General features: G+C 43.6%; 1 protein-coding gene across 2 annotated transcripts in view; it reads left to right on the forward strand.

Moving 5' to 3' along the window:
- ELOVL6 (ELOVL fatty acid elongase 6) overlaps nucleotides 1–9076 on the forward strand; it is a 68947-nt gene extending 59871 nt beyond the window's left edge. For both annotated transcript variants that reach the window (XM_035560209.2, XM_035560135.2), the window contains 2 exons: nucleotides 3760–3911; nucleotides 6716–9076. In XM_035560209.2, coding sequence (XP_035416102.1) covers nucleotides 3760–3911; nucleotides 6716–7140 — 577 coding nt within the window. In that variant the 3' untranslated portion in view covers nucleotides 7141–9076. The remainder of the gene's footprint in view (nucleotides 1–3759; nucleotides 3912–6715) is intronic.
- The last annotated feature ends 2590 nt before the right edge of the window (nucleotides 9077–11666 follow it).

Genomic DNA, 11666 nt, shown 5'->3' on the forward strand with positions numbered 1-11666 from the left:
ACACGTGCTTCACTCCCTTCTGACAGCAGCTTGGAGTAGTGGATAGCCTTCAGCTGCTAGTGCCTACTTTGTCCTCCTCTGTAACATCAGATAGGTCCTGACCCTCTGTTTCCCTCCTTCATAACTGCTGTCCTAACCCATATGTATGATGGGTTTTGAGGCCCTGATTTGAAACTGAGTTTGCGAGGAAAAAACTTTAGATTTTATTTTACTCACGGATATATTTTGATCACATTATAGACAGTAAAATATCAGTTGGGCGTTCATTAGTGTACCAGAGCAGCCACTGCCTGGAGGGAGGCGAATGTTGACAAATTCATTTTGAGTCTGAATAGATGAGAAAGCTGCATTAGCCAGTGCAGTTTGTTTCTGATCAGTCTCTCTAGTTGCAAAAGGCTGTAATTGTACAGTAATTCACTGCTACCTTATTTCTAAAATCCCTGCGGATGATTCGTGCGAGACAGACTGCTTTGGTAAGCAGTTCATTTCAATACCTCACAAAAGCTACAGCACAGAGCAGGGCGAGGACAAAATGAAGCAGAAGTGAGCAAGCCGTGTCATCACTCTGCTGCACATCATGTCTTTGCAAGATAGAAATTTGTTGGTTGATCTTACCTTACAGAGCAAACAAGGTTAAGTGGCAGAGGCATAACAGGCAGCAATGTCTCTACGTGTCCAAGGCATATTTGCAGACTTGTGTTCGATCTTTTTCTCTCTCCAGGGGCGTGTGCTTGTCAGCAAGCCGGTGTTTTGGTGTGCAGCACACCACATAAACAGCTATTTTCCCATGGCATGTATTTAGGTAGTTGAATCAGTTGCTTCCAGTATGCCACCCTTGTGAATTATGCTAAAACCTAACTTGTTCTTTACTGATAAAAATTTCGGACCAGATTGACTCACACCATGTAGAGAAGTAGCCAGAGCCACTTCTTCTGGAGTCATGGACCTAGAGCATGCCACCGTGCCATGAAAGTACTCCTGCTGCAATTAGAAAAGTGTATGTGTGTGTGTGTGTGTGTACACTCCAAGGAGAGCTCTGCAGTTGTTGCTAAACAGAAAGACAGGAAGAGTTACATCCTTGCAGTCCCAAGGACAGCAGAGTGAAACTGTGCCAGCCCCACAAGGCAAATACTCTTCTGCTCTCTTATCAGTCCAGATTAAGTCAATGGCCATCCACACTGAGTCACCTGCACTTAAGTCAACGTCTGCCTGTTGCTTGAACCAGTGCTCTTCTTATCTGAGCATGTGCTCATGGCACAGAATTCTCTTTGGCTTTAAAACTTCAAAAATATATGGTATTTTAGAACAGCAGTATAGTTTCTGTGCAAGCGAAGGCCCATTACTTGCAGCTATTTGATTTACTAATTTAAAATTTCCTATTTTTTTCCCCATTTTAATGTCAGCACTGAAGTATTTGCTAATGGGAGAACTAGGTTACCGGCTGTGTATCTTTAGCTATTCTGCCCAATCTTCCTCCACCCAGTTTTGCCACCACCCAAAATGCAAGAGCAAGCAGCAGCCTGCCCTGGCCAAGTTGAGGAGTTCACTGCCTCAGGAAGTGATCAGATCACATCTCTGTGAGGATCTCCTGTCTTCTTGGGAATGAGAAATGCAGCTCCTGGGAAAACACAGCATGTGTGAAATGCTAAAGAGAAGACACAGAACAAGTTGCACCCAGTTTCAAAACTCCTATAGCAAGCTTGGGCACTCTGCGCAGTGAGAAGGACTGATGCCAGAAAGACGTGAGAAAAGCATGCACAGACAGCATTTCTGGGAGGGAAAACCCCTCCGTGGAGAAGATGCACTATGGGCTGCGTAGATGCTCAGAATACTTCACTTTCTCTTCTCTGTGCAGGGCTGGATGAATCCAAAATCTGTATGTGAGAGACTGCAACTGCTGTCTTGCCTAAGCATAACTAAGCATAATATATGCATAACTTTGGGCAGTGCTATTGGGAAACCCAGACTTACCTGAACTTCAGTAAACCTGTACCACAGCAGGATGGTTTTTTTTATTTACACATAGCAGAGGAGGACTTGGCTGGCAGTAGAGCCCACAAGCAAATACCACCATACAAACAGCAGCTAATAATAGTAGCTTCTCGGGAGAACTGAGCAATGTTGACTGTTGTCTGAATTTCTTGATGGCGCAGTCAGACCTGATGCAACAAAATGTAGTGCAGGAGCCAGGACATAACACTTCTCCCCATGCACAACATGGCTTTAGAGCCTCCTAGCATGGTGCTCCACTCACTTGCAGAGCACATGCAGTGGACAGGAACAAGCAAAGGGCATTGCTTCTGCTAACAACAGTCAGGCTAGACTGGTTATATTAATAATGCAGATTTGGAAATCTAAATACTTTATGCAAATAAAATATTTGATCAATATATATTTGATCAATATATAAAATATTGATCAATAGTTTTTATGCTCAGCAGCTGTACTTGAACCATCTACTCTGACCGAGTAAGAATTGCCATAGACCATGACTCTGAGGCTGCCTTGATGATTTTAAAAACCATTTTTTAAAGAAGACTGGCTTTACAAGACAAGGACAAGTGATAGAGAATCTGCAGCTTCAGATGAAGTGTTCCTTTTTTCACCTACTTCGCGTATTTGATAGCTTGCATTGTCCACACGTGTCAGCGCACATCAGTGTCAGGTGGCTTGGCTGGCCTGCTGCCATGCGATACTCACAAAAGACACTGAGGCAGAGCAGGAACCAGAGAACTCGTGAGTAGGACAGGGCCACAGAGAAGTTAGAGGGGAGATAAGATGGAGCTGAGTAGAAGCAGAGGGATGTATGATATGGGCATAAAGATATACTCAGCCCCAGAGGAGCTTGGGCCTTTCTTTGCTCCAGTTTTCTGAAAGTTTCTTGTTTCACCCAGTATTCATCATGATTTTTGAAGGCCAACCAAACCACAGTGTTAAATAATGGGCAAGCATGTTCTTGCTGTAGAACAGCAAGGCAATTACTTCTGCAAAGCACCCCACTGCTGAGACAGAAGCTCCTTACGTCAGCTGGATGTCTTTTGTTATCTAAACCTATCCCCTCTGTAATTGCACCAATTAGTATCACTGCAAATCTCATAATGTTCCTTATTTACGAAACACTGTTACCTTGCACCTGGCTTTGATGAGGTGAGAGTGAATCTGTGCTGTTTACAACCATTCAACCAGTCGGCTCCTCTGTTAGCCATGACCCCTTAAGAGATGAAGCCAGCACATGCACCAAAACGCTAGCCCTGACCACAGCACCCTACCACAGCCTGTGCATCCTACCTGGGCTTTTCGCTGTTCCTGTGGATGTAATATGCACGAGGAGAGACAAGAGAAAACTCAGGAAATCAGAGGAGGGAGTTGGTCCTGGTTATGCTGATGACAGCTCTTTATTAACTCGTTTCTTGTAGTCTTCCAGCCACCAGCATCAAAACTCTGCACGTTGTTTGCAGCTGAAGTAGGGGTCTCCGACTGTTCTGAAAACTGAAGGCTCGTTCCTGTAGTAATGAAATAAAAACCATTGATGTTACTGTTCCAGACTTTCAGCAGGGAATACTTTATTACTGTGATCCACTTGGCAAATATGAGTTCAGAATAACTTCCTAGAAGCTGGCAGAGTTACTCCAACTTTAAGGCTGTTAAGCTTATTATTTTAGCACATTTATGACTTCTTTTTTCTCATAATGACTTGAAGTGATGGCATATAGATGTCAAGTACCTACTCAACTTTCTTCATTTTCTCTTTTTTTCAAGTATACTTGGTGCTGTTCGAACTGCTCCTTTCATGCTGTACATTTTGATGACCAAAGGCCTGAAGCAGTCAGTGTGCGACCAGAGTTTTTACATTGGACCTGTCAGCAAATTCTGGGCATATGCATTTGTGCTAAGCAAAGCACCCGAACTAGGTGAGTAACCTCTCTCCCTTTTTCTCTCTCTATACCTATTTAGAGCAGAATGAAGAGAGCATTCTCCAGATGCCATCAGGCTCAACGCTATTCTTTCTCCTCTGCCTCTTTCAGTCCTCCTGGAAAATAGCTGGGTCTTTATCATTGTTTTGAAACTGCACGTTTTCAATTCATGTGGCAAAGTGTAAAGCCCCTCAGTTGGTTGCCCTAGCAATACAGGGCAGTCTCAGGTACTTATATATATAATCTAGGTTGCTCCAAGTCTCCACAGTGTGACTCATTTAGACAAACCTTCAAAGCTGAAATTACAGCTCAGCTTTCTGAGTTCTCTCCTAGCCATTTTCAGCATTCCTACGATGATGCTGGTTTCATGTAACAAAAACATGTAGGTCCACGTCCTCAAACGTGAAGTTCACTAAGTTCCAGTGTATTTAAAGGACTGGGGTCTGCCTTGTCACCAACCTGTCAATTAATTCATGTAGCCCACCTGCCAGCAGTGGATTTTATCTATCTGTAACAGCAACGGGACATCAGCCATTGATTCACAGCAGCAAGGCATCCTGTAAGTGGCAAAAGGCTTTCCCATTTCTCCTTAGAGCTCCGGCTGGTGCACATTTTCTTCATCTGCAAGTGGCCATGGCTCAAGGGTATTTGGCTCCCCTACAGAGTAAGAGCTGTGGGAAGAATGAAAACCAGGAAAAGCTAATAAGTCTCCATCGAGAAACTGTAGTTAAAGTTGTAGTTTGAATTCCAGAGACTTCTTTTCAAGTCCACAACAGTTTGCCAGGAATTCACCACCACCCTTTTTATATCTGAGCCTGCCAGTCAAGCACGCTTCATATGCTTTGTGTTTTTGTGTTTGTCAGTAGCAGGAGATGCAAGTCCAGTATTGCTCTGAGCTGGGCTCTCACGCTTTGCAAGTTCAGCCATGACCTCTGTAGGTCCAGGCTCAGCCCTGAGGGACTGGTCAACGTTATGGTCATGATGCAATTGATGAGAAAACATCACATCCCTTTTGCTCCCCATGAAACTTTTGTGAGGACATGTCCTGATCCCACAGCAAAGGATAAGCTGGCATTTCCCTCAGCATTACCAGGCCTGGCCGATTGCTTCTGAAGCCATCAGTGATTACAAACAAATCTGAATAGCAGCAGCAGCAGCCAGTCACCCCATGGATATTGAAGTGAGGGCTGGGCTAGAGCAGCTGTGTCAGCAAGTGGCTTCGAGTCAGATCCTACCTCCGTTCTGCAACATTCATCCTTAAATATACGTGTGGGCGTACAATTATGAAAAGTAACATGCTTCCTCCCTAAACATTGAAAGCTGTGGCTGTCTCCAAATAGAAACCAGTTTCCCACAACATCTCTGGCTTTTCCAATCCCCATTCCAGTGTGATGTGGATTTTTATAGACTGCTGTTTCTCCAGCAATTTATTTGGAATGATACTTTATATAGACTTGCCAAAGCCAACTTCATACCCTGTCTGCAGGTGTTCTTATCCCACAGCTTATTAGTGTAAGAAAGGATTGTTTTAATGGGAAGGAGGAAGGAGTGATTTAGCAGCCCTCCAGCCTTCCTTTCAGAGGACACCCTTACAAAACCTCAAAGGGCTGCAGAACTCACCGTGTTCAGGTGTACAGCAAAAATAAGTCTTTACCTTTCAGCAGAGAATTTGATTCAGCAAATTACAGCATGGCAATTCATCAGCATAAACACAGTGAGGGGACAGACACCGGTTGTTTTGCTGTGTCAGAACCCTTTGGTTTCCTGCTGCTTAAAGTACTGCAAAACCACTGAAATTGAGTTTGGTTGAAACTAGAAAATGTCAGCTAGAACTGCACGTCAACAATAAATTGATCATGTGATTACTTATTAAAATGTGAATCAACATCTTGCAGCTAATGAGATAAACAGAAGCATTATGGCTTACTGCAGACCTAGTGCAGACAGTGCAGTTTCAGTTCCAATCATCACTGTTATTCATAATTTGGATTTTCAGGGATACATATATGTAGAAATAAGGCCCCTGATTCAAAGCTTAGGGATCTTTTTGGAATCACTGTACAACGACAAACAAATAGCATACATATATACTGTATCTATTTGGGATGCTGAGTGCAATCACAAGAAGCAGAAGAAAGAAAAAGGCAGGAATCTGGAATAAAATCTACTTTTCTACAACAGTAACACAAATTTGCAGAAAAGGATATGCATTTCAACGTGAACAAATTTCTTTCTAAAAGCATTTTTTCTGGCAATTACATACCTTTCAGTAACACAGGTTGAATATGCAATAGCTTTTTGCATAGTAACTCAAAAGACACTGTTAAATTTAATTAGGATTGGTATGCAGGTAGGCACTTGAATGGCAGGACACTGCTGCTTCTTCCTTGGGTTTTCTGCTCTCTGTTTTTCTCTTCTAGTCACAGTGTGTGATGGACAGTCTGACAGCCTGAGGTGATGCACGTACATCCACCTGCATCACTTCAGGCTTTCACAAACTGTGTTTACAGCAAAAGACCTGTGGAGTCTTCAGACAGGGGTTGTCCACACAACAAAATGGGGATACTCTGGTTTGGCATAAATTGCAGAGAAATAAGACCCGAGTAGGCTGTCAAATTAGACAAGCTCTGAGGTCAATAGCTGAGGTGTTTTTTCATGCTCCAGAAGTGTATACTCCAGAAAGAGCAACGGGAAGAGAGCCTTGCAGAATTCAGAAACTGTGGAATTGTTCAATATGTTTCTCATTTCCTCCCCTCCCTTTTTATTTTTCTGTTGTTTTTTTTTTTTCTTTTTTGTTACAGGAGATACAATATTCATTATTCTTAGGAAACAGAAGCTCATCTTCTTACACTGGTATCATCACATTACTGTGTTACTTTATTCTTGGTATTCCTACAAGGACATGGTGGCTGGCGGTGGCTGGTTTATGACCATGAACTATGGAGTGCACGCCGTTATGTACTCTTACTATGCCTTGCGGGCTGCTGGCTTCAGAGTCTCACGCAAGTTTGCCATGTTCATCACCTTGTCGCAGATCACCCAGATGCTGGTTGGTTGTGTAATCAATTACCTGGTCTTCTCCTGGATGCAGCATGGCCAGTGCCATTCCCATGTGCAGAACATCATCTGGTCCTCTCTCATGTACCTCAGCTACTTTGTGCTCTTCTGCCATTTTTTCTTTGAGGCCTATATTGGCAAAACGACAAAAGCAAGGAAGGTTGACTAGTGGTAGAAATGAGACAGAAGCCATAGCTCAGGGTCATCAAGAAAAACAAAATCATAAGAAAAGAAAATGGCACAAGGATACACATATATGTATGGTGCAGATCAAACATGGCAGCTTAGGGAAAGTTAGCTTGGTTTAACCCAGTAAGTTTATGATCCTACCATGGTGAGGACTCACTGAAATCTACTCTATCTCAAAGGACTGCTGATGAAAGACTTCTTCCTTCTTGTACCTGTCTGCTCTCAAAAAGAAAGGAGAAAAGGAGAAACAGAAAAAATAAAAATAAAAAAAAGGAAAGAAAAAGAAGAAAAGAGAAAAGGAATAATGTTGAGGGGGAAAAGTACATTAAGTAAGCTTCCCCAGGATGGAAGAGAGACTTTTATTATGAAAATCGAGTTTCTAAATCCTTTCTAATAGTTTTTCAGTGTTAAACTTGAACAAAACAAAGCAGAGAGGTGACAAAAAAAAATCTATCTACGATACCAGTAGGATTGCAAAATTAAAATCTTTTCCATAAAAGGTTAATACCTTTAGCCAAAACAAAACCCAAAAGGATGTCACATACACCTGTGTAGAAGTGGTTGAACGTCGTCGTGGTTGTGAACGGAAGCGAAACGAGATTGATTTCTCCGCTCTGTACTGTGCCAGGGGAGCAGAGCTGGAAGGCAGTCACCTCACTTGGGTGGCAGGAAGGAGCAGTACTCGTACAAGAGCTTAATGTGAAAAGATGCACTGTTGCAATACATATCTCGGCGAGTGCATTTTCCAAGTGCATTTTTCAGCTAAAGGCAAGGAATTTCTGCAGCAGGATAAGTCATAGAGGGTTAAATCAATCAATATTTGCTTAATTACCAGGGTCTAATAGCAGATGAATGTTCAGGAAGGAGGGGGAGGCGACTCCCCGACCATGATTTTTAAGAATTATCCGCTAATCTCAAATTAACCCGCAGCGACACGGAATCAAATGGGGGAAATGAGAAGCCAGCCTAGCTGGCGAGCAGTGAGCGACGTCTCTACCCACTGATTTCAGAGCAGAGCCAGCAGTACGACGGATGCTCGCCGTGCGCTTTTGTGGATCTGGGAAGAGGCAAGGCGACCTGCCAGGCTGGGCAAAGATGTGTCAAGAGCCCTCCTCTGGTCATGTGGAGATATTACTACAAAAGATGCTCGGAATAGGTTTTTATTGAGATTTGTATAGGAAATCAGTCTGAATGGAGTGATTTTGCTGCAACGGCTTAGCTCTAATGTCCAGAGGGAATCGTCCTTCACTAAACGTGTATCTCTCTCTCTGCAGAGTCTGTACTGTAACATCAGACTGACCACTTAAGAAGACACTTTTCTTCTCTGAAGTCAGCTACAGAAATAAGGAGAAACGTATTTCACTCTGAACCTTAGAGAGCTAGTTGATAACAGCCATATTCTCTCAAAGACGAGTAGATTGCATTATCTGTGATATTCCAGTCCTTACGAAGCCAAATAAAATGTGTAAAAGTTCCTAGTATTTCAAAGACGCAAGTATGTAAACTTGATGTTAAATGTGTTAATGTAGTACTCTAAATTGTATCAGTTAGGTAGCTTAACTAAACAATTAGAAGAACTAGATCAACAAAATAGGGACTGCTGTTCTGCGTAGGATATACACACCTATAACTACACCCATATACACATTCTGTGAATTGTCAACAAGAAAAAAAGCCCAGTGGCAGAGAATCACCTTTCCTGGCTAATGCAAAAGATTGTCATTATCTTCCTTGCTTTAATTTGAGATTGTACAGTGCAAAGGGTTTTGTTTTGTTTTGTTTTTAATTATGATTTTTAGCTTTAATTGTGCTGTCATTCATGAAACAGAGCTGCTTTAGTATCTTGTTAAGAGATGACAAGGGCTTTTGGTGTCTCATTATATACAAAAGAAAAACAAATAAAGTTACATTCCATGTTATGTGAATGGTCTTACAAATCAACAAGCCTCCATAGGCTGAAATCATAATTACAACAAGCAGAAAATAAGTTTACATTTGTGTTATTTAAGTTATTGATGTGTTGACGTTATTTTATGGTACACAACAAATAGCAAAATGTGATATTCCGTAATGAAGCTATGATATTCATTAATAGGACTACTGTATACATGGAAATATTAGACAACGCCAATTAAATGTGTAAACCATTTTGTTTTACAGCTTGGGAGTAGATAATTATAATGCTGAATAAGCCTTTTTCCTCACGCTTAATTTTGCCCTGGCTAAGAAGCGGGTTATGAAGACTGAGTAACAGTGGGAAAAGGCAAAATTAGAGTCACCTACCTTTAGATGGGAAGTGTTGGTAGAGGCCTCATTGTGCCATGCACAGAGCTGCACACATCCCCTGGTAACTGGAGGCTTGCAGTTAACAGCTTAAAAAAACAATAAACTTTACAAGTACGAAGCAACTCGTAGCTAGAGCTGCAGCCAAAGTTGAGCAGGCAGAAAACAGGGTGGGTTGCTAATGAGTGCGCAAACAACCCACTATGTTTCATACACCCTTTTCCTTAATTGCATAAGAAAAAAAAACCAAACAAACAAACAAAAAACAAACAAACAAACAAAAAAACAAGCAGACAAAAAGCATTCTGTGCGTACCTGATGGAAACGCTGGCGATGCCGACACTGACTTCAGCGGAGCAGGCATTTCACCCTCCGTTAGCCCATTCTCCAAAAGCCCTCGTGGGTGCCTCTCTACTGTTTGTTCCTGACCTGCCCGCCTCCCTGCGGGGCAGGGAGCCTTCTGGGGGGCTTGGAGGTGTCCCCAGCCATGCCAAGGGCCGTGTCCCTTCTTTACTGCCTGGGCAGCGGCTCCAGTGCAGGGACCGGCCCACCAGGCCCCCTCCAGACGCAGTACAGATGTGCTCCAGATATGCAGGGGAAGCTGGTGCTGAATTCAGTGGGAGTCCAAGGGGAGGACAAGTCTGCAGGCGAGCACACATATAGGGAAGGGGCAGCAAGATCAGCCATAAGGGACAAATTAGGGTTCATCTCCCATCACACTAGAAATTGGGTGTCACACCGCCATTTGCCTCAGGAGCTGGCATCCCAGCACCCACAGCTCTGTGCCCTTGCCGTCCCATACCATAGGGATCTTCCTCCAGTGTTTTCCACTGGAGTCAGATGTGGCAACTGGCATTATGGAAGCTGAGGAAGACCAAAGCCAACACATACTGGTTTCCTTTTATTTTTTTTCCTAAAAAAGTGCATGCATGATATTTAGACATCACATCTAACCCACTCACATGTACTTGAACAGCAAGGCAGCCAACCCTAAGGGAGTGACACCTCCATAATATTCCAGCTGTTCCAACCTAAACACGGCTAATTGGGTCCTCCTTACCTTCCATGGCTTGAGCCTTGGCGGGGGGGGGGTCACACTTTCACACTTTTCTGTCCCCTGGCAGGACTCTTTTTTTTTTTTTTCCTCCTATTGATTTTCAGAAAAGCTGCAGTTGTGTTGCATTCACACACACCTTGGGAAATGCAAACTTCACACAGCATACCAAACGTTATGGGGCCAGTGGCAAGGAGCACAAATGCTGGAAACGCTGTTAAGGGGTGCACTGCTGAAGTCAGGAAAGTTACACCGATGATAAGGTCAGTCTGCCAGGGCCAGGGTCTGTGTTTTGTGTTCTGACACGTTAATCCAGTGTACTGAAATAAAAACAGTGCAGTTGGTACAGGTTTGTGCTTAGGCAGTTGCGAGCAATATTTGGTTCTTCCTGAGCACTGCTTCTGTGCAGTGAACATTTAAAGGAAAATATTCTCAACTAGTTAGGGAAACAACACGAAGTTGGGTAATTCGGAAGCCTCCTCAAGCTGTGCCCGTGATGAGAAGGAAAGCCCTCATGCTGGCAAACCTTGACTCAGAGTCACAAGTGATGTGTGTCTGGGATCACTGATAACACAAGTGGCTGCTTCCCAAAGACATCTCTCACCAGACTTCACAGGAAACAAACAAAAGCATTTACTCACCAGATAAGGGCATGAGCGTGCAGAAGGAATCACTCAGAAAAGCCCAGCACAGCGGCAGGGATAAAGTCCATTCCTTTGGGAGCACAGGCTGCAGGAAAGCACAGAGGAGAGCTGTTCGGTACCCTTGAGGAAGCTTTTCCAGACTTGCCCCTCACACCAACTGCTCCTCCTGCGGCGAGGCTGGGCTGAGTGGAGGCAGGGCTGTGCTGGGAGGAGGCTGGAGGCAGAGGGACCCTCCTGCAGCACGAGACCTTGCTCCTGACCCGAAAGCTGTGGCTGGTTCGGGGGAGCAGAGGCCTGAGCGCATGTTGGTTTTCTCTCCCTTAAGGAAAAGCTTGAGAGAATGGGTTAGTTGGGAATGACGACACCTCGGGGATCGATATAAGGTTTTTGGGTATCAGGCAGTATAAGGTACCAGTTACTGTGACCGTGAAACAGTAGCCTTGTAAGCACGTGCCAGATATAACACATTAGTGCAATCGTATCTCCAGTATTTGCACTCTGTGCTGTGCTTCAGAACGAATAACA

The sequence above is a fragment of the Cygnus atratus genome, chromosome 4, assembly GCF_013377495.2.
Source record: "Cygnus atratus isolate AKBS03 ecotype Queensland, Australia chromosome 4, CAtr_DNAZoo_HiC_assembly, whole genome shotgun sequence".
Lineage (NCBI taxonomy): Eukaryota > Metazoa > Chordata > Aves > Anseriformes > Anatidae > Cygnus > Cygnus atratus.